This window comes from Carassius auratus, chromosome 33 (assembly GCF_003368295.1).
Source record: "Carassius auratus strain Wakin chromosome 33, ASM336829v1, whole genome shotgun sequence".
Taxonomy (NCBI): domain Eukaryota; kingdom Metazoa; phylum Chordata; class Actinopteri; order Cypriniformes; family Cyprinidae; genus Carassius; species Carassius auratus.
In genome coordinates, this window is record NC_039275.1 from 735,103 (window position 1) to 758,527 (window position 23,425).

Here is a 23,425-nt window from a genome sequence, read left to right on the forward strand (position 1 = left end):
TTTAATTCCAAAAGCGTAATTGCAGCACCTCCCCTTAAATAAAATGCATGCAAAATAATTAAATGAGACTCTGCTGTTTAAATATTGTGAGTGTGTGTGTCTTACCACAGCGATTACAGGGATGAGGACGCCTAGATTACCAGCACTGCTGGACGCCTAGAAATAAAAAATAACTCAATTAAAACAACATTCGAGATGCACTGAAACATTCCAGATTCCCATTTGTGTTCCTGGAGCATAAAAGCAGTCTTAAGTCTCGAGGGGATATTTGTAGCAATAGCCAAAAATACATTGTATGGGTCAAAATTATTGATTTTTCTTTTATGCCAAAAATAATTCGAATATTAACTAAAGATCATGTCAAGTTTTTCAAATAGTTGTATCTCGGCCATATATTGCATGATCCTAACAAACCATTAATTAATGGAAAGCTTATTTAATCAGCTTTCATATGATGTATAAGTCACATTTATTAGTAACTGTATGTGTAAGGTCAAACGAGAAGGGTCTGGCTGCAGACTTGCACTCTCAGACACTTGTGCTTCCGCAATTAATATACATTAAGATATATTAAGATGTATATTATATATTATAAGATATATATGTATATTTAGATGTATTAAGATACATTAAGTTCAATTAAAAGACCAAATCTGATATATAGTTATTATTTAATGTACTTCAAGGCAAGCAGATGGCTATGAACGGAATGCGCAAACTTTTTTCTCCCATACAGCAAAACGCTTAATGTGGCTTAATGACAGACTAATATGATAAAGACAATTCAGTAGGCCTAGCCTATATGTCGTGTTGACTCAACGTATATACAGACCAGCAAATATGAACGTGCATTATGAAATGCATTAAGTGATTTTAAAAGGATCAGCTACGTACAGGCAAGCAGACGAGTACAGAACATAGTGCGTTAAATTGTACATTAAACGTTTTCCTCCCATAGAAAATCATTATAAATAAAACACATAATGTAGGTTAATGGACAAAGACGGTGATATAAACGAGTTGTAGACAGTTTATTCTATATGGAAAACTGCTTATTTATGCGACTTATTTATCAAAATTAATTTGACATGAACCGAGAGGAATGAACCAAGAGAAAACATTACCGTCTCCAGCCACCAGATGGCGCTCTATGCTGCTCAGTTCTCCTGTAGTCTACACTGAACACATAGAGCGCCCTCTCGTGGCTGTAGATGGTAATGTTTTCTATTGGTTCTAAATAAATGCGACTTATAGTCCAGTGCAACTTATGTTTTTTTCCTCATCATGACGTATTTTTGGACTGATGCGACTTCTACTCAGGTGCGACTTATAGTTCGAAAAATACGGTATATGCAAATTCATTCAAATAATTAACTGTATATTTAATCTGATATTTTAATAGAATCTTTATACATTAAGCCATGTTAAGTGTTTATGTTTTTCTACGCTTAGCGAGAGACTTTGTGCAAATGTTCATATTGTGCTGTTCTGTGGCCGCGGATTTGCCGGTCTTGTCTTTTTCTTGCAGGACCCTGTACGTTATAGTAGTAAATTAGTTTTAATCGTTTAATCACCGCCACAGCGTCTTGTCTCCACTGGCATCACGCATGATTTGTGTCGATTGTAAGTGACGCCGCAGGTAGCGGAGAGTGCAAGTAGCGATTGCAAGTGACATTGTTGTGAAATTCAACTAAATAAAAAATAAAGATGGCAAGTGACGTCACTAGCGGAAGTGCAAGTGTCTGAGAGTGTCAAGTCTGCAGAACCTCTTGGGTCAAACACAGACTGACTTTGAGGGCCGGTCCTTTATCACTGGCGCGTTCACTGGCTCTCTTGCCCTCCAGGCCGAGCTGAACGAACAGCTCCAGCAGATTGACCAGCAGCTCGTCCACCAGCTGCTCCCCCTGCAGGTTAGCCGCGATATTAGCCAGAGCGTTTATCACTGCTAGAGAGCAGTGCCTGCACAAACACACGCTTTATATTAAACCACCACCAGAGACACACTGGAAGCAGATTTAATAACAGAACGGAAGTATAGATCACTTAAAATATCATCGCGATATTGTAACTTCCAGAAAGTTCACTTGTGCTGCGATGATGAATCGATTCTGTAATTATTGCGATTCTCTCTGAATCTCTCTTCATCTATTAAATATTATAAATGTTGTATTTAATATTTTTTAAAACATCACTGAAAGTCAAAACCAATATATCCTCAAAAAAGTATTATTTGTGCACATACCTTTAAGACAAAAAACATATAAAAAAACGAAATGGGAATCAGCTGCATAAATGCACACATACAGAAACCTAAAAATATACAATTGCATAAAAAGCTCAGAGCAAGGCTGGAAAATGGTAATGAAAAACTAAATTAAGACTATAAAAAGCTAAAAATAAAAACACAAAGCTACAGTAGCATTACATTTCTTATTTTTAATGTTAAAATGCCTGAAACTTCCTCAGATGCTATCAAGCATTTCTCAGACACTACCTGGTGCATTTCTTTATGCATTCAGTTTAATGCATGCACACACACACACACACACACACACACACACACACCTGTATCCGTGGTCTTTGTAGTCTTTGGTGGCTGAATACACCACATTACTAGCTTTCACACTGATCTGCTGGAACAGGTTCCAGACCTCCTGATAGATGTATTGCTGCAGTAAAAAACAACAAACAAAAAGTTTATTTCCCATTCTGATCATGCATGAAAATGCACAGCAGCGTAAATCATGAGACATGAGCTGCGATGCAAAGAGCGAAGGAAGAATGACTGTAAATGAGCGCTGTGATTAGTGTAGATCAGCTCCTCACGTTGCCTGTGATGACCATGCAGCCCAGCTGGTCTATGATCAGCACGTCTAACTGCGAGGGCGGCTGGCAGAACTTCTGCTGCAGGATCTGCAGGATGGGCTCCATGACTTTAGGACAGTCTCTCATGGCCACAGCGATGTGACCGAGCGCACGGATGGTGTGATCCGGGATGAGATGAGCCTCCCTGAGGAGAAACACACTCGCCAGAGTCAACAGAACCACATCACATCACAGTACTCAGAGAGAGAGAGAGAGAGAGAGAGAGAGCGAGAGGGAGGGTGTGTTTGTTCCTCACTTGTCGTTTTCCTGGGAGATGTAGAGCCGGTTGGACAGGCTGGCTAAGAACGCCTCCACTATCACAGGATCCATAGTGAGGCCAGCACTCAGACATCTGCAGAACACAGTCATGCTTTACATTTCAATGGTTGTGTTTACATGCACCGATTTACAGCCTTGTTCAGTTCATATGCATCCTAAACCATGCAATCCGATTCACATGTGCATTTACATGTGCATTACATTAATTCCTAAGAAACTAATAGCACATATTTTAGTTTTGAGATACAATAATATTTTGTTTTATTTTTAATTAGATTATAGTATAGTAATTAAAGTTTATATTATTATAGTTTATACAGTTTTATTAATTTGTATTTAATCATTTTAGTTATATTCTATCATTTATAAGTTGTAGTTATTTTAATACAAGTTAAATAAAAGAAAATAGATTTTATTTTATTTCATCTAACTTTTATTATATTACAAGTTTTTGTGTTGGTGTTTTTTTTTTTTTTTATAAAAAGTTTGACCAAAACATTTTGATTATACACACACACACACACACACACAAATATAATAATAATAATACTAATACTAATACTAATAATAATAAATTATTATTATTATTATTATTATTATTATTATTATTAATATATATGTATATATATATAATACTAATAATACTAATATTAATAATGTTATTATTATTATTATTATTATTATTATTATTATTATTATTATTAATAATAATAATAATAATAATAATAATATATTTTTTGTGTGTGTGTGTGTGTGTGTGTGTGTATAATCCAAATGTTTTGGCCAAATGTTATATTGAAAAATAAATAAATCTTTTTTTTTACTTTTAGAGTATGTTAAAAAAAAACATTATGAGTGTCAAATTACAATACTTATATTCATGTCGTAATTTCTTGATTATAAAATGTTAAATTATTATCATTGCTATTCTGACGGGGAAACTGCAAACAGTCTAGAAGCGTTTCTCTTTATTAGTTTGTGCAGATGGTTGGCTCATGCTGTGTACCATATGCACGCTATAACTTATAAATGACTCAAACTCAGAGCCAATGCAGAGATGGATTTCATTATAAGTGAACTTCAGAGAATAAGAAAGTGGAGGCAGACCTGCAGATGTTGTCGATGGAGATGTCTCGGAGCTGCTCGTACATGGACTGGTCTTTCCTGTTGGACAGCAGGTTGAGCATGGACTGAGAGTGTTCATTGGTCACGTTAATTTTGACCCCACCACCTCCTAAAGGAAAAGATGTGAACATAGAAGCAGACTGAACGGCATCTACAGACAGGTACAGACACTGCATACGAGATATGTGAGCGGAGCAAAAAAATTTTTGGCATAAATAAAAATCTAAAATATATTTTACAAATATTTTTTCAATGCAATTAATTTAATGTGACCAGTAAGGATGCCAATACTAAAAATAACAATTATTAAGATATAATTATAACAACAACATTTTAAAGCAATTTTATATATCTATATATATATATCTTAATAATTGTTAATATTAATAAAAATAAAAAATAAATTCTCTGGCATTTTGTGCCTTTAAATATTATAATAACAATAATATATAATGCATTATAATAATTTATATAAAATATTAATCACAATATTATAACATAACATTTTTAACATTCTATTATATTCAATGTTGACTATTTGGTGTTTTAATGTCATGCCAGCTTCCTTGACTATTTTCACAGCAAATATAACATAATATAATATAACTAATTTTGTACAGTATTTGTGTTTTCTAGGAGCAACACAATAAGTAAATGTATTAAGCCTCACCAGAGCTGCACTGACTGTGGTACTTATAGAGTTTGATCAGCACCGCTGACGGGATCACCAGGAAATCCTTCAGAGATGTGCTGGCGGAGTGAGCGATGACGGGGAAACGCTCACACAGACGCCCTAAACCCTGAGACACACACACACAGGTCACTGAAGAGCTCTCTCACACACACACACACACACACACTCTCCGACGCTCTTCACCTGTAAGCAGCAGATGAGCAGTGGCATGTGAGCGATGATCACTTTACTGGACGTCTTTGACTGAAGTTTCTCTGACAGTTTAGTGCACAGATTCTCAGCTCCTGAAAGAACAAGAGCATGAGAAATAAGGGTTGTAAGAAAATATCGATAAATGTATCGCGATATTTTGTTGTTAGCGATACTGTATCGATTCTCAAAAAATAAATATTGATATTTTTTAAAATAGGTTTCGTTTTGACTTTATATCCCGACAGCTAGATGGCAGTCTTCATCTCTGAACTTAAAAAGTGACAGGAAATACCAGCACACCATTAATGTTAGCATTAATATAGTTCGCTGTCTGTGTGCCGATTCCACGTTTTTCATGTATTTTCCATGTAATTATAAACCTGTGAAATCCAAGTTAAAGTTTGAGAATTTTCAACATCTGTATTTGTTTTACAATTTTTTTTTTTTTATTTTTTTTTTAAGGAATCCTGCCAATATTTTATTTTTCATTGATATTAAGCAGAATCTAAATTTTAAGACATTGTTACAATTGTAAACATAAACCTTTAAAGCAGGGTCTAAAATAAACTGTTTTTTTTTATAAAATTCATTTTATACATATTGTACATTTAACTCAAGAATTCTGCAAGCACTTAAATTTCCCCCCTTTACATACTGCACAAAAGTTCAATAATGTTAAATGTTACAGGGACTGATTATTGGAAATGCAGATCCCACGGTGTTCCAGTTAAACAAGAATCAGAAAGAGCTTTATTGCCAAGTATGTGTGCGCATAAAAGGAATTTAGTCCTAATATTCCTTTCAGCAGTCCGAACAGTTCTCTGTAGTCTTCTGATGTCTGATTTTGTTGCTGAACCAAACCAGACAGTTATAGAAGTACACAGTACAGACTCAATGACGGCTTAATAGAACTGTTTCAGCAGCTCCTGTGGCAAGTTAAACTTCCTCAGCTGGCGAAGGAAATACAACCTTTGCTGGGCCTTTTTCACAATGGAGTCAATGTGATTGTCCCACTTCAGGTCCTGAGAGATGGTGGTTCCCAGGAACCTGAATGACTCCACTGCAGTCACAGGGCTGTTCATGATGGTGAGTGGAGAAAGAGCAGGGGGGTTTCTCCTAAAGTCCACAATCATCTCTACTGTTTTGAGCGTGTTCAGCTCCAGGTTGTTGAGACTGCACCAGACAGCCAGCTCTTTTACCTCCTGTCTGTAAGCAGACTCATCACCGTCCTGGATGAGCCCGATGACTGTGGTGTCATCTGAGAGGTATTTAGAGGTGCAGTCATTGGTGTACGACGAGAAGAGCAGAGGGGAGAGAACAGAGCCCTGAGGGGCACCAGTGTTGGTGGAGCAGCTGTTTGATGTGTATTTCCCCAGTCTCACTAACTGTTGCCTATCTGTCAGAAAGCTGGTGATCCACTGACAGATAGAGCTAGGAACAGAGAGCTGGGTCAGTTTGGTCTGGAGGGCTGTTGGGATGATGGGTTAAAAGCCAAACTAAAGTCCACAAATAGGATCCTCACATAAGTCCCTGTTTTGTCCAGATGTTGCAGGATGAAGTGCAAACTGCAGGGGGTCCAGTAAGGGTCCAGTGATGTCCTTCAGATAAGCCAGAACCAGTTTTTCAAACGACTTCATGACGACAGATGTTAGAGCCACAGGCCTGTAGTCGTTAAGTCCTGTTATCTTGGGTTTCTTTGGGATGGGGATGATGGTGGAGTGTTTGAAGCAGGAAGGTACTTCACACAACTCCAGGGATCTGTTGAAGATCTGTGAAAAGATGGGGGCCAGCTGGTCAGCACAGGTTTTCAGACAGGCTGGTGTAACACCATCTGGGCCTGGTGCTTTTCTTCTTTTGTTCTTCTTGAAGACCTGGCGCACATCATCTTCACAGATTTGAAGAGCAGGAGGTGTGGAACGGGGGATTGCAGGATGTGTTAATGGATGTGTAGGGAGATGGTCAGAATGGGTGTTGGGGGTTTCAAATCTGCAATAAAACTCATTTAGTTCGTTAGCAAGTCGTTGATAAGCCTCAGTGCAAGGGGATGGTGTCTTGTAGTCAGTGATGGCTATCAGTCCTCTCCAAACTGAAGTTGAGTCGTTGGAAGTGAACTGGTCTTCCAACTTTTTAGCGTAGGTCTTTTTAGTCACTCTGATCTCTTTGTTCAGTGTGTTCCTGGCCTGATTGTACAAGACCCTGTCCCCATTTCTGTAGGCATCCTCTTTGGCCTGACAAAGATGTCTGAGTTTTACTGTAAACCATGGCTTATCATTGTTGAATGTTAAATAAGTCCTGGTAGGAATGCATACATCCCCACAGTAACTAATATAGGATGTTACAGTCTCTGTGAGTTCGTCCAGATCGGTGGTAGCAGCTTCAAAAACACTCCGATCAGTGAGGTCGAAAGAGGCTTTTAAAGGCCATTCTGTTTCATTGGTCCTTCTCTTTACAGTTTTTACTACAGGTTTAGCAGATTTACGTTTTTGCCTGTAGGTTGGTAAAAGATGACCCAGACAGTGATCAGAGAGCCCCACAGCTGCTCGTAGAACAGAGTGATATGCATCCTTTATTGTGGTGAAACCGTGGTCTAGTATATTACTGTCTCTGGTGAGACATGTAACATGCTGTCTGTATTTTAGCAGAATAAATTAAATAATATTTTTTTTTTGGCTAAGGTTTGCATATGGTGGTGTGTTCTTAAAACAGCTTTTCTAAATATGTATGCCATTTCTAAAGTAAGAAATATTCCAATGTATTGCCTTGCTTACAGTATCACAAAGTTTTGAAAGATATTGTATCATATCGACAGATTCATGCCAATACACAGCTCTAACGAGACATGTGTAAATCAAATAATTTTGCAGTCTTCTCCAGAATACAAAATCTACCCATATATGACATTTATTATTAAAATTAATGACAACATAGGAAGACACATTAAATTATTTACCGCATAGTGAAAAGTGATAAAAGTGAATTTGCCGTTTTTTTTTTTTTTTTTTCAATACCTGCATCAGAAAATTAATAAACATCTACTTTACTATTGGTCAGTGATATTTTAGTAACATTTATATACTTCTATAGGATTAACTCAAAAAATAAAAATAAAGGATTTGAATTTTAGTTTAAGTTTTAGTAATTTTGTTATGTGATTTTAACATTTTAATTTGTTTTCTAAATACATTTTAATTTCTGTTTGGACTAATTTTTTTTATTTTATTTTAATCGTAGTCATTTTAATATTTCAGACTATTTTATTCCAGATTATTTCAGCTTAATTTCAATTAACACATATTATTTGCAATGGTTTTAACTTATGATTAAAACTGCTATTGGTTAGCATTAACCTCATCACAAACAAATATTTTAAAAAAATGTATTAAATTTAAAATTAAATAATAATTAACGTATATATAATAAAACTGAAATCAGACATTTTGAAGAAATAAAAAAGACTGAGGTATTATCTTCTGGTAAATGTTCTTGTACTCCCCTAATCGTTTCATTTAAAGTTTTTTTTACAGTGCAACAAAATATAAAGTCATAAAAAAGAAAACAATTACTGCATTTTGATAAAAGCTAATTTTTCTTTATAATAACGTGAACTCATGAATTGCTCACAATAAAACCAGAATATATCTATTGGTTTTGATTTCATGTTAATGTTCAGTGTGTGAGACGCTGTAGTGTGTGTTTGTGCAGTGAAAGCAGTGATGGGAAGATGCAGACCTTGCTCATCTTTGACGGCCCACACCATGAGGTCCACACAGGCTGCGTTGGCATGACAACGGAGCTTGAGAGGACTGGGTTCCCCTGGCAACCGCTCCTCACGGAGAACCTTCTGGATCTCTGATTGGCTGCTGCTAAACTGCTCCAGAACGAAGTCATGCACCTCTTTAACGAAGCTCATCTGCACATCTGACCAGAGATCCACACGACACATTCACATAAGCCAAAGGTCAAAGACATTAAAGGTGTGATTCAGAAACCAGTTGAGCTAAATAACGGCTGGATTTCAGCAACCTTTTGTGTAATAGAGTGTGTCTCGCAGCATCTTGAACATGTTGACGTACAGCGGGTCGCTAAAGGTTTTGTAAAAGAGATCGATGCCTGGATTTGCCTTCATTAACAGAGAAAAAAAAAGGACGGGTGAATCAGGATGAGCAAACAGGCTTAAGCACCTCAGTTATTTCCATTTAATATAAATGCTCAGTGCTTTAAGTGGGCCTCAGTACTCCGTACCAGCACTTCCAAATATAGCTCTTGAGCGTACCACCACCTCTCCATGCGCCCAGAACGAGCTTTTAGCGTACCGGTACGTTCATTTGGACATCTGTTTTAATAGAGGTTTATAATCCTTTGCCTGCACTGCCACCTTTCCTTCACAATGCACGCTTCCTAATTCTTCCTAGTTCGGAGTATGAAGCATGAATCATTTGAACCAGTTTGGGAGTTCGGAGCGGGATCTCGAATCATTTGAGTCAGTTTGGGAGTTCGTAGCGGGTTCGCGAATCATTTGAATCAGTTCGGGAGTTCAAAGCGGGTTTGCGAATCATTTGAATCAGTTCGGGAGTTCGTAGCGGGTTTGCGAATCATTTGAATCAGTTCGGGAGTTCAAAGCGGGTTTGCAAATCATTTGAGTCAGTTTGGTGATCATGAATCATTTGAATCAGTTCAGGAGTTCGGAGCGGGTTCGCAAATCATTTGAGTCATTTTGGGAGTTCAAAGCGGGTTTGTGAATCATTTGAATCAGTTCAGGAGTTCGGAGCGGGTTCGCAAATCATTTGAGTAATTTCGGGAGTTCAAAGCGGGTTCGCGAATCATTTGAGTCAGTTTGGGAATCGCAAAATATATGAATCAGTTCAGGAGTTCAGAGCATGATTCATTTGAGTCAGTTTGGATGTTTGAATGCAGGGATGCAGTAGCTCTTTCTAAGGGTATTTTTTCAAAATCATTTTGCACATTTTATTTATGTTCAGTAGTTCTTTCTAGCTCAAGCAAATCCACAAACTAATACAAGGATTTGTTATTAAGGTTGCCTGTTGACTGCTGTATATAAAAGCCCTTCAATATAGTTGTTGTTACCTCTGGGGATGAGAGGAGTCATCAAAAAAAAAAAAACAGAAAAAACAAATATATATATATATATATATATATATATTGGCTATATTAGAGTACCGGCACCTCTTTTGGGCCACTTAAAGCACTGTTAATGCTGGTATAAATCCCAGGAAATGTCACCTCTGTAACCTCCGATACGACAGCGTCCAGAGTCTTGAGGAACGAATCAGAGACCAAATGCTTCACCTGAAGAATCAACAATGAGATATTAACAGGGTGATGAGTCAATATTTGGAGATTTGAGCAATCATAAGCAGCCAGGTCATTAACAAATTAACAGAAGTGTCAGATTCTCTACTGACGTGACATTTCAAGGAATTACGCAGCCCTGCATCTTCAAAAAAAAAAAAAAAAAGTTTTACTTATTTAAAAGTTTTACTTATTTAAAAAAAAAAAGCTTAAAATATTACAGAATTGTACAAAAAATATTAATAAAATTTACTTAAAAAAATAAAAGTGTCAAAAAAATATTTACAATTAATACTTGATAACAATTAATAATTGTTATATTTAAAAATATATATTTTTCCAATAATAATTAATTTTCATCAAAAGCCGTCAATCATCAAAAGTTTCGTTGATGAAAAAAAAAGTACGTAAAATGCATCATTTAACTCATAATCTTCAAAGTATTATAAGAAATAATAGAAATAAAATCAAAACGGTTTGTAAATTATGCTGAGAATTGAACAAATAGTTGCAATCAGGCTCAGAGAAAGACTTTTTCATCTTAAAAATGTTATCAAAAGCAGAAATGCATCAAAAACAGGCAGTATTTGTGGAATCAGCACCTAAAAAATACATGAGAAACAAGCATTGGATTTTCATTTAGCAAAATATGATTCAGTGCATTTTACAAATACATTTTTTTGAGAACTAAATATTGAATTAAATAAGCATGAATTTACACTATTAATCTACTAGCAATTTAACAAGGACAAAAAAATTTTTATAAATATGTATGGTTAAGGTAAAAGCCATGTTATTGTATTCTAAAAAAATTAAAAATTGTTTTTGTTAAAGCTAGAATAAATTAAATTTAACATGAAAAATGAAAACCTGAACTTGAATGAAAATTAGAAATAGAATTATCACCTTGTCTGAAACTGAAATAAAAGTTGATGTACTAAAACTAAAATAAAAATTAATTTAGGTTAAATAGAAATGCATAAATAATAATAATAAAACCAAATGACAAATCTCCTACATTAGGCATTGAATAAGCCGTCAGCTGTTCTACTCTATAAATATCAGTGCACACATTCATTTAAAAAGCCTTATTCATATAAAAGACCAATATTGACATGCAGGCTTCTGTATTTTCTGCCAAACACAGTGAAGAGCTCAGTGTGTGTGTGTGTGTGTGCGCACCATCTGTAAGAGGCGTCTCAGCAGCTCTGAAGGGACGTTTATTTCTTGTCCGCTGGCTCCAGTGAAGAGAGGAGAGATGGAGAAACTGGAGCTGACCGTGGTGAAGTAATAATCCGGATTCACCACACTTCCATCCGCCAGATACGAACCTGACGAAACGTCAGATCAGATCCACAGACACTCGCTGCTTTAAAGCTGCAGTCACACAGATACTGGCACAAAAACGTCTTCTAAAGGAACACACATAATTCAGCAGCGTATTAAAAGAGGCTTAGTGAGAGACGAGTGCATGAACCCTGAGCTCTGAATCTGCTGAGGAATGTTCGGAGCTGAAGACGGGACACAGCGATTACCTTCGAAATACTGCGGTCCTGGAGCGGTGGGAGAGCAGGGCGACGGTCCACTTCTGTCTGGACTCACCTGTGAACATAACCATCCTGCTGTTACTGCAACACACACCGTAAACCATACCAGGAGGAGCCACTTCTCTAAACTATGTCCCACAATGCAATGTGCCAAAGTTGCATATTTAGAACAGAGCAACATCGGGATAAGACATTAAGACTTTTTTTTTTTTTTTCTAAATATTAGATTTTTTTTCATATTTTTTAAAAATTATTTCATATTAATTTATTTTTATGTACCTTTTTTAAAAAGCATTCAATTATTAGGTTTGCATATATTTGTTCAATAATTGTATTTACTTTTAAATAAAAAAAAATATATATATATATTTTTTTTTTTTACTTTTTTTTTCATTTATTTTGCACATTTTGTTTGATCATTTATTTTTATTTACTTTAAAAACATCACACGTTATTTTTGTTATTCTTTCAATAATTCAGTTATTTATAGATTTTTTTCCCCCCCAATAGTTTAAAAAAAAAATTATTTACTTAAAAAAAAAAATGCACATATTTAATTTTTTTTTTTTTTTTACTGAGATAATACCCAGATGCTACTGGCAGAATTAAAAAATGCACAGTGTCATGTGACCGTGTGTATCATTGCATAACCCCATCTTTAACCCTTTAATGTATGCATTATGCACCAAACAGAATACAGGTGTCCTGCACACATCCTGAGACACGTGTGCTGACCTGTGCGTCAGGGTTAGTGATGCCACTCTTGCGTCTCAGCGTGTCTCCCTGACAGGCCGTGAGCAGTGAACTGGGTAAAATAGAGCGGAAGTCATTGAAGGATCTCCTCCGAACGTCTTCGTTCTCCACAGACGCTCGCTGAGCCAGCGGCGGTGATCCTCGAGGGAACAGCTGAGAGAGAAGGGGCTCGCCGCCGTTACCATATCGCCCGAACGCTCGGGTCACACCCAGAAGACACGGGACAGCATACCTGCACAGGTACACTGACGAGACAGGAAGTGAGGCGGGAGAGTGAGAGCCAATGCAGATGTGTGTTAGAGACGCGAGAGCTCGGATCACCTTTATCGTGGTTCTCGGGCGTCTGGCAGATCTCCAGCAGAGACTGCATCACCTCCATCACAGCATCCAGAATCTGGACAGAAAGACGGTCAGAGCGTGTGAAGGTGAGGGAGATGAGGATGTGAAGATGAGCTGAAGATCAGACCTGTGAGCGAGACTCCGGGTCTCTCTGAGCGACGTCAGACAGGAGCGTCACCAGACAGAAGCTGAAGTTCTCCGCCATCGGGAGAGTCTCTGTGAGCAAATAACACACACAACTTCATTCTTAAGTGTCTATGAACCTGAACCGTACAAGGCTCTGATGGCATACAAACATACAGAAGATATACACCACCATTAAAAACAATTGGGGGTTGTAAATTTTTTTTTATGTTTTTGATGCATACCATTGGTTCCATTTTTCCATGTTTTATTTCAATAAGAATTTATTTTAATTTATTTCAGAAAATGTAAAAAAAAAAAAAAAAAAAAAAATATATATATATATATTGTTTTGTATAAATATTATTTCTGCATTTTTTTATTATTGAGTTACGTTTTATCAAATAAATTCATATATATTAATTTCAATTTAAAATCTAAATTGTTTTAATAAAATGCACACATTTTATATATAGTGTTTACATTAAAAGTTATTTATTTTATAAAAAAATTAAAAAGCCTCTTTTTAAATAAAACGCATTATAATGAGGTCATGTGACAGTACGTAGCATTTAGCACTGCATAACTAAAATAATTGTATGTTTTTCAAAGTTATAAACTATAAACTGCGCAGTATATTTAGTAATTCTTTACTGACTCTGAACTTGTAAACAGTGATGCACGTGATTGCAAACACCGTAATGAAGAAAGATGAATAATGCATTACCTTTACACTTCCTCCAAGCATTCTCCTCCACCCACTGCACTCTGGGTAATCCCTTCAGCAGACTCAACAGGTAATTCACCACAGTGTCTTTGTGCTGAGAAAGACACATATCATACACCAATCATGGGTTACACACGTGAAAACTTTATAAAATGACAGACTAGATCAGAACACACTCGCAAATCAAATCCAAAATCTATTCATATAAAAATCAGATGCTTCAAAAAAAAAAAAGAAAACCAAATTATAATGCATACATTGTTCATGCACAGAAATTATGCAGCCTACAAGAAACAAAACAATCCTTTGTGTGTGTGTGTGTGTGTGTGTGTGTGTGTGTGTGTGTGTGTGTGTGTGTGTGTGTTTAAAGTGGCTCAAAGGAATAGTGCATTAAAAAAATATATGTATTATTTTCTCTGAAACTGTCCTCTCCCTGAGGTCATCCAACATGTAGATGAGTTTGTTTCTTCATCAGGTTTGTAGAAATGTAGCACTGCATCAGTGTCTCATCAATGGATGCTCTGCAGTGAATGGGTGCCGTCAGAACGAGAGTCTGATAAAAACATCACAGCACTCCAGTCCATCAGTGAACATCTGGAGAAGACAAATCCTGGAGTGCTGTGGATTATTGTGATGTTTTTATCAGCTTTTATTCTGACGGCACCCATTCACTCCAGAGCATCCATTGATGAGACACTGATGCAGTGCTGCATTTCTCCAAACCTGATGAAGAAACAAACTCATCCTGATCTTGTATGACCTGAGGATGAGGACATTTTCAGCAACTTTTCATTTGTGGCTGAACTATTCCCATTAACCAGATGCAGCTGTAATCACATCATCTGCTTTAGCAGTGATTTTCTCTCATAAACCAGTTCAACACACACTTAGCCATTCAACTATATTGGTTTTTCATATTAACCAAACATCCGGGGAACATTTTATTCCCTAAAATAGCACCCACAACTGCACTGGTGCTAATAATCACCTGTAAATCAGACTCGACCAGGAACACGGCCAGAGCGATGACGGCGTCCCTGCGACGAACATCCAGAGTGAAGACGCCTCGGCTGTCACACGGACACATGCACAATAACTTCTGCACCTGATGAAAGACACACGCTTTCAGTCTGCTTTTCATAGTCACAAATCTGCTGATAAACATCTCAAGTTAACCAACCGAGGATCTGAGCAAACTGATCTGGCATCTGAACTAGAACAACCTGTTCATGCTTCGAGAGCATGTGTGTGTGTGTGTGTGTGTGTGGGGGGAAATCAGCTGCTGCAGTGTTTTAACACTCGTAGATGTTGGCCTGCAGTGCGCTAATGCATGAGAAAGCTAATGCAAGATCATCGGTCATGTGGCAATGCATTTCACAAGAGCGCAAGAGGAAGTCTACACCTGCTGCTGTTGCATTAATGCTATAACAGAGTCTGAGCAAATGTGTGGAAAAGAAAGAAAAGCTTTCATCGGTGCTGTGAGCTCGAGCTGGCACCACTCAGCGCCTGTTAAAGCCTCTGGACACGTGACCGCTCTGACGCATCTGTTTTATAAACCAAATGCATTTTACAAAATATTACAAATATCCAAAACTGTGGTAGTTTCAGAACACGTGTAACGCATTTATTCAGTTTAACCAATAAAAGTACCATGATAATTTTTTTTTTTGGGGGGGGGGGTTGTTTCATGTTTCCAAATGATTCAAAAATACTGTAAAAAAAATCTTTAATCGATATACATTTACCCGAGAAGCAAAGTCTTGTTTTTTTTTTGCTTGATTTTTCTTAATCAATTGAGTTCATCCTAAAGAACAGTGTTATTATAATTAACTAAAACCATTTTTTTTAATTGACACTTGAAACATAATAAATAATAAAATAATATCTAAAAAAATTGTTTTGTTATAACTGCAAAAAGCAAAATTTATCATTTTCATTTAATTTAACTTGATGTTATAAAATAACTAAAACTTAACATTAACAAATATATTAATATAACAATTAATACAATTAAAATGTATACAATTACTACAAACTTACTGTCAAATTTTTCATTTACATTTCAATTTTAAAATTATAATTTAAAATGTAAAATTCCAAAAATAAAAGAACTCTATACTATACTATATAAAATAGAATAGTATCTCAATTATAATAAAATAACACTGCTTAAAAATAATAATAATAACTTAATTCAAAAGGAAGAACAAGAAAACATTTTTTAATCAAAAACTCACTTCATTTTGATGCAACATTGTAAGTCAACTTGTTTCTCAAGTAAATGCATCTTTATCTAATACTATTTAGTACTACATGCAATACTTCAATATTGTGATATTGTATTTCAATGCAATTATTAATATTGTTGATTTATCAAATACCATAATAAATGAATCATGTATGTTATATATCAGATAAATAAAATATGACAGCAAAAGTGACACAAAACAGATGAACTCGGTGCAAACACACGGTTCGTGCTGCAGTTGTTGCAGCTTGTGACTGACACCTGTCGCGCATCACAACAAACGCGGCGCGTCAAGAGCGCGGTGAAGAGCGTCTGTTGTGTGTGTGTGTGTGTGTGTGTGTGTGTGTGTGTCTTGTGTTGTGTCGTGTCGTACCTTCTCGACGGGAGCCGGTCGGTGCGCTGCCAGTGAACGCGCGAGCGACAGAACCGTGTTGAAATAGAACTCGCGCGTTCCGCCGCGCGTCACCATGATCCACGAGAAGCGTTGCAACACACAGACGAAGAAGATCCTGCAGCCGCTCGTGATGAAGAAAACCACTGCAATACGGAGAGTGTGAAGGCACAAATGACATCCGATGAAGAAGGAGGCGTGTCTCCAGTAACGCATCATCACTAGATAGTTGATCTTATTGGCTCGCGCAGCTGATGCATATTTATTTATTTTAATTATTTGTGTTTTATGTTTATAATGTGTTTATGTTAATTAATGAAAGAATGGTTAAGAAATATAACAGCATAATAATAATTAAATAAACAATAATAATAATTAATAATATTTACTTGTAGTTATATATTATGTATATCAATAATTATTTATAAAATTACATTTATAATTGTTTGTATCATTAATTAGCAATATGAATAGTAATAACAATTATTATTATTGGCAGAAGTATATTGTTATGTATTATATATATTAATAATTATCATTTAGAAATTTTGTTGTTGTATTTTTGTAATATGAATATTTATAAATAAATGTGTATAATGTTAATTCATGAAAGAATGGTTAATAAAAATGAATGCATAATAATAATATTAATACTAAATGTATTATTTGTATTATTATGTATCAGTTAATAATAATAATTAGTAGTATAGTAGTAGCAAATGTTATAAATTATGTACATTAATAATAACAATAATAACAAAATAATAACAATATTAATACATTATAATAACAATAATTAGTAGTTATAATAATAGTATAAGTTGTATAAAATAATAATAATAATAATGATACATGTATTATTATTATTATGTAACAATATTAACAATTAGTAATAATTATTATTAGTTCAGTTGTAGTAATATAATATATTATGTACATTAATAATAACAATAGTAATCATTATTTTTAATAATAATAATAATAATAATAACAATATCATATCATAATTTGTAGTAGTAGTAATAGTGGAGGTTTGATTTAATAATAATGATGATAATAATAAATTTATTATTTTAATTATATAACAATATTAAAAATGTATAATAATAGTTAGTAGTATAGTAATATATGTGCCATATATGTGTGTGTGTGTGTGTGTGTGTGTGTACATTAATAAGAATTAGTAATTAATAATAATAATAACAATATAAATACATAATAATATTTAGTAGTAGTAATAGTTTTAGTTATATAATAATAATAATAATAATAATAATAATAATAATAATAATAATAATAGGCTAATAAATAATTTTGGAATCGGAATAACTTACAAAACAGTTGATATATTTGAGTTCGAATCCAAAACGTCCGAAACAAAGCGTTACAAATAAAAACAACAAAACGTGAACGTGGGCGGAAACAGGCGCGCCAGAGGCGGAGCTCTCTGACGTCACAACAACACTGGCGGAAGTAGAGGCGTCAGCTGACGGCGGGAGAAACATATCAGCCTCCAGCGCTCAAAGGTACGCTTTTATTTGCAATGTTTGCAATATATCGTATTTTTAATCAAACAGACAGAGCGAAACTGTTCTTGTAGATGATTTAGGTTTTATTTAAAGGCTGTTTTTAGGCAGCATTCAGCACCGGAGACATATAACAAACACAAGTTTCAATATTACTCCAATCTTCAGTGTCACGTGATCTTCATAAATCATAATATTCTAAAAAAAAACGGTTTGCGTCTAAATATTTTTATTTTCTTTCTTTCTTCAAAAGAACAGACTTAATTTAACATATAAAGCTTTTCTAACAATATAAGTCTTTATCAACACATCCCTCGCTGAATGAAAGCATTCATTTATTTCAAAAAGAAAAATATAACTGACGCCAAACGTTTGAAAATATTTTTCTTTTGAATAAATGCTGTTCTTTTAATCTTTTTATTCATCCAAAAAATCCTGCAAAAAACTTAGCAGCAAAACTTAGCATATTGTTATGATTTTTGAAGATCACGTGACATTAAAGACTGGAGGAATGATGCTGATGAAAATCCAGCTTTGATCACAGAAATAAATTATATTTTAAAGTACATTAATATAGAAAAGCATTATTTTAAATGGTAAAAATATTTCACAATTTTGCTGTTTTTTTCTGTATTTCTTACTGATCTTACTGATCCAAACTTTTAATTGGCGTTAAAAGTGTGTAATATTTATATATATATATATATATATAATGACTAGTCAATGTTCAGCAGCTCACCTCTCTCTGTTTGTCATCTCACTCAAGCAAGGATGTCTGCCTACCCCAAATCCCACAATCCTTTCGCCGCCGATGATGATGATGATGATGAAGAGGTATCGAAGCCTCGGAAAGGCTTTAACTTCGACGACGATCCGGAGGAGAGTTCTCTGAGTCCTGCGGAGAGACGGCAGAGACAGCTGCAGCAGGAAGTGATGCGTACAGCGCAGTCGGCCGTGGACAGCAGCCACCGCTCGCTCGGACTCATCTACGAATCAGAGAAAGTCGGAGCCGAGACGGCGGAGGTGAGAGGAAACACCTCAGAGTATTTTGTCTCTCACTGCTGTTTGGTTTAAACGTCTGTGTTGTCCTCCACAGGAGCTGATTCGTCAGGGGGAGGCTTTGAAACGGACAGAGAAGATGATTGATAACATGGAGCAGGACATGAGGACGAGCCAGAGGCACATCAACACTATTAAGAGTGTGTGGGGCGGCATGCTCAACTACTTCAAAGGCAAACCTGAACCTCCTAAACCTGCTCCGAAAGAGCAGCCCGTGTGCTACGAGGCCAACAGCAGGTCAGAAGAAACACTCACCACCACAAGTCTCTTCTGCTCACCAAGCATGCATTTATTAGATCACAAACACAGCAAAAGCAGTAAAATTGTGAAATATTTTTACTATTTAAAATAACCACTTTCTATGTCAGTATATAGTAAACTGTAATTTATTTCTGTGATGCTCTGCTGTATTTTCAGCATCATTAGTCTACTCTTCAGTGTCACATGATCACATGATGCTGAAAATACAGCTGTGCATCACAAAAATAAATTACAGTTTGCTATATTTTCTAATAGAAACGGTTATTTTAAATAGTAAAAATATTTCACAATATTAATGCTTTTGCTGTGTTTGTGATCAAATAAATGCAGGTTTGGTGAGCAGAAGAGACTTCTTTAAAAAACATTAAAATCTGTTGGCTGGTAGTGTATGTTTTCATGTTTGCCGATTTTATTTTTCCGTCAGTATCTTTTACAACTCATGCATTTATAACGAGGGTTTTGGCAAGTAATTTAAGACTTCCCAAGTGAAAAAAAATATAGAAATAAATTGAAGAGACTAAAATTAATAAAAAAAAAATATGGCTTGAAAATTTTGCCTTTAGCCACTAGAACATAATAATGTTTTTTTCCAAACTTAAATGTCTAAAGATCATGCATTTACTTGGAAAACAAAGAAACTGATCAAAATGAAGTGAGAAAATGATTAAAACAAGAACAAATACCTGCAAATGCGTCAGAAAAGTCAACTTCATTCGAAGTGAAACCCACTTCTCATTTCCCCACAGATATCTGCTCTCGTTTTAAGCATAACCTCACTTCATTCTGTTCAGTTATTCAGAAAACAACACATTATTTGCATCTCCTCTATCTCCATTTAAGCATGTTTAAACAAGACAATAATACTGAGGAACAACATCATTATTTGCAGTGCGTGCCAAGAATGAGCAGAGCTCTAATTCTCTTCATCTATATTCACTCCATTGGTTTTGATTCACATCGACACACTGTAGGTCTTACTCTGGGACGATGCCAAATCTGGAAATACAAGATTTCTGAATATTACTGAACAGCGAGGCTAATTCTGTGAATGTCTGGTGATATAAGGTTACAGAACGCACTCACGGAGAGCAAACAGCAGGAAGACAAATATCAGGCCAGCCATCCCAATCTCAGGAAACTGGACACATCTGGTAAACACAGACGCTTTTTACAAGTTTTCCCTCTTCCGGTCTTAGTTATAGGAGAGAAACAAAGCTTTGAAAAACTTTGAATCAATTTGCAAACTGATTCACTGTTCTGAAGCGCTCAAAACGCCACTCACTGGTCAGAACGGTGCATGCAACAAAAACATGCATAAAAAATACTTTTACAAGGTTTAAAATCAAATCTATTAAATGCAAAATCAAAGTGTGAGTATATAATGTTATATTTGCTGTAAATGCCACTAGGTAACATTTCTAAAGGATGTATTTTAAAAAAGGTTTCACCAGGAATAACCTTAAAAAATTAATCAAAAATTAAAAATATTTTATAATGATGCGAGTTGGTTATGAGTTATGGGTTTTAGATAATGCTAATGCACTTTGAATCACTTGTTTGAAATAATATGAATAATATGTGTTATTTTATTCATTTGCGGGTCTTGTTTTATGGTTAATCAGGCCAAGATGAGTCTACTTAAAATGTATGAATGTAGAATCACAGATGTTGGTTTGGACAGGATTCGGAGCGTCTGCTTCGCTGGATAACGAGTCGTCCGATCCGAACGGACATCCTAAGAAACAGCTACAGGCCGCCCATCATCAGCTGGACAGAAACCTCGGTGAGAAACACTTTTCTGGCTCCTTGACGGGTCTCAGCGGATCTGAACGTGTGTTTGTGTCGTGCAGATGAGATGTCGTTGGGTCTGGGGCGTCTGAAGAACCTGGGTCTGGGGCTGCAGGCCGAGATCGACGACCAGGACGTTTCTCTGGACGCTTTACTCAATAAGGTCGACACGATGGACGGCAAGATCAGCTCCACCAACCGGCAGCTCAGAAACCTCAAATAGAGACTCCCACAGTGATGATGTCATTTCCTGGAGGCGTGGCCGAGGAGCTGAAAACACTCGTCAACTCAATTCTGCCTTTATATAATCATCAGAAAGATTTCCAGCTGCCTTAAAGTTCATTGATGTCGACTGGTTCTCATGAATTATTATTTTTTCTTTTTTCAGGTATATATTGTTTTTCTGCTCCGTCTGTAAATCATTGTTCAAATGTTGTACTCCTATGAATGAAAATAAAATAAAGCGTTTTAATTTGATCGACAGTTTCACTGTATTCAGGGTTTCTGCAGGTTTTATGAAGGTTCGTTTACTGTGAGATTTAAGAGTAATTGAAGACATTTGAAGAATTAAATTAAAAGGAATACAATGCATCATTACTCTCTAAATGTAAAGGTTAGCAACTTTTTAAAGTTTGAGAATTCTAACTAGTTTTATTTTAATATCATTGAGATACGATTATATTTTTGTTAATATTTTAAATAAGTTTTTATTTTATCACTTTATTTTTTAATATATGTAGCTTTTATTTATTTTTATTTCAGTTTTAGCTATTTATTTGCCTTGGTTAACTAGCTTAAATTAAGGTTTCTTTTTTATGTACATTTAATTTCCATTCGCGATTATTTTATTTCATGCAACTTTTATTTAGTTTTAATTTGAAGAATTAAATGAAAAGGAATACAACGCATCAGTACTCTCTAAATGTAAAAGTTAGCAACTTTTTAAAGTTTGAAAATAATAACTAGTTTTATTTTAGTATAATTGAGATATTATTGTATTTTTGTTAATATTTTAAATGTCTTTATTTCTCTAATTTTTTTTCTTTTTAATATCTGTAGTTTTTATTTATTTTTATTTCAGTTTTAGCTATTTATTTTCCTTGGTTAACTATCTTAAATTAATGTTTCTTTTTAATACACAGTTTATTTCCATTCACAATTATTTTATTTCATGCAACGTTTTTATTTAGTTTAAATTTTCCCAGAAAACAAGCTTAATTTTGCATCTCAAGTAACAGTATCCTGATTTTATTTATTTTTATTTTTATTTTCATTTTTTTTGCTGTGTGTGTAACATTCAATGCCATAACTTAATACTTTCTCCTCTGATTTAGGAATTTTCAGAGGCCTTCATTTTTTGGAAGGGCAAATTAAAGTTTTTAAGACCAACAGAAACCATGCTTTGTACATTCAAAATAAATAATAGAAAACCTAAGTAGCATGTTTTTGCACATGCACCTGTGATTCTTGAAATACTATGTAAATATTAAAGTATATGAATTGTAGTACCATAGTATATGTCAAAGTACCATGTTATTGCTCTCTTACACCATTAGTGAACCACTACAGAACATTTTGAAAGTTTTAATTGCAAGATCAATCCACTAGATGGCGATAAATCACTTTATTTTGTTTTTGTTTTAATATACGGTACCTTGAGACATGAGGTGCGTCCCAACTCCTAAATCGCGTACTTGTGGACTATTTTATGAGGTTTTGTAGTATAAATAATGAAAAAGTGCCTTTTAAATTTCCGGATGATGTACTTAAATAACCGGGGGAAAAAACAAAGTGTGGAATGTTGTACTTTCTCACCAGAAAAAAAATAATAAAATCCCACAAATATCGAAAACATTTGGTAAACGTTCTCGAAAAACGTTTGGTGCACAGATGAAAGAGTGGAGTTTGTCCAGAAGCGCGCGCTTTCATTATCATTCTTTCGGACACAAAGCCCCTCATTAACGGCTGGCGGGAACAGCTGGTTTGCGCGGGAAACGGACAGTTGGGCGGCTGTTTTCACTGAGGTGAGTTTCGCGTTTATTATGTAATCAGCAGCTTTACTTAAGGTTTGGGGTTTGTGGGAAGAATGTTTTCAATCTGTTCCTGAAAAGAAAAACACACAAGCGGGAAAAGTTTCTCTGTCACTGGAAACTGAGTAAAATATTTCCAAATATATTAAACACTAAATATAAAAGTAT

At 35.2% G+C, this 23,425-nt stretch overlaps 2 protein-coding genes across 5 annotated transcripts in view; one reads left to right on the forward strand and one right to left on the reverse strand.

The window, feature by feature from the left end:
- LOC113052653 (phosphatidylinositol 4-kinase alpha-like) overlaps nt 1–18,008 on the reverse strand; it is a 51,892-nt gene extending 33,884 nt beyond the window's left edge. For 2 of the 3 annotated variants that reach the window (XM_026217045.1, XM_026217042.1), the window contains exons 1-19: nt 16,576–16,824; nt 14,943–15,059; nt 13,955–14,048; nt 13,232–13,320; nt 13,087–13,159; nt 12,748–13,010; nt 12,001–12,067; nt 11,648–11,796; nt 10,397–10,462; nt 9,179–9,275; nt 8,885–9,073; nt 5,147–5,247; nt 4,940–5,069; nt 4,252–4,378; nt 3,122–3,217; nt 2,827–3,010; nt 2,566–2,669; nt 1,791–1,959; nt 106–156 (exon numbers count right to left, since the gene is read on the reverse strand). In XM_026217045.1, the coding sequence (XP_026072830.1) occupies nt 106–156; nt 1,791–1,959; nt 2,566–2,669; nt 2,827–3,010; nt 3,122–3,217; nt 4,252–4,378; nt 4,940–5,069; nt 5,147–5,247; nt 8,885–9,073; nt 9,179–9,275; nt 10,397–10,462; nt 11,648–11,796; nt 12,001–12,067; nt 12,748–13,010; nt 13,087–13,159; nt 13,232–13,320; nt 13,955–14,048; nt 14,943–15,059; nt 16,576–16,812 (2,403 nt within the window). In that variant the 5' untranslated portion in view covers nt 16,813–16,824. Of the gene's footprint in view, nt 1–105; nt 157–1,790; nt 1,960–2,565; nt 2,670–2,826; nt 3,011–3,121; nt 3,218–4,251; nt 4,379–4,939; nt 5,070–5,146; nt 5,248–8,884; nt 9,074–9,178; nt 9,276–10,396; nt 10,463–11,647; nt 11,797–12,000; nt 12,068–12,747; nt 13,011–13,086; nt 13,160–13,231; nt 13,321–13,954; nt 14,049–14,942; nt 15,060–16,575; nt 16,825–17,928 lie in introns of those variants that run through there. The other variant, XM_026217046.1, reaches the window with a different exon arrangement.
- LOC113052655 (synaptosomal-associated protein 29-like) lies at nt 17,982–21,704 on the forward strand. Of its 2 annotated transcripts, none has more exons than XM_026217048.1 (6): nt 17,982–18,119; nt 18,886–19,142; nt 19,216–19,415; nt 20,505–20,590; nt 21,121–21,222; nt 21,290–21,704. In XM_026217048.1, exons 2-6 carry the CDS (start codon nt 18,891–18,893, stop codon nt 21,448–21,450), a joined length of 801 nt encoding a protein of 266 aa, XP_026072833.1. In that variant the 5' UTR covers nt 17,982–18,119; nt 18,886–18,890; the 3' UTR covers nt 21,451–21,704. The 2 variants fall into 2 exon arrangements, with proteins under 2 accessions (XP_026072833.1, XP_026072834.1); XM_026217049.1 differs by having other exon boundaries at nt 18,041–18,119; nt 18,890–19,142.
- The last annotated feature ends 1,721 nt before the right edge of the window (nt 21,705–23,425 follow it).

Excerpts from the sequence above, each read along its gene's own strand:
- LOC113052655 (XM_026217048.1), top strand. The coding sequence starts at position 18,891 with ATGTCTGCCTACCCCAAATCCCACAATCCTTTCGCCGCCGATGATGAT. Across the intron at positions 19,143-19,215 it reads TCGGAGCCGAGACGGCGGAG|GAGCTGATTCGTCAGGGGGA; the intron begins GTGAGAGGAAAC and ends TGTCCTCCACAG. Across the intron at positions 20,591-21,120 it reads CAGGAAACTGGACACATCTG|GATTCGGAGCGTCTGCTTCG; the intron begins GTAAACACAGAC and ends TGGTTTGGACAG.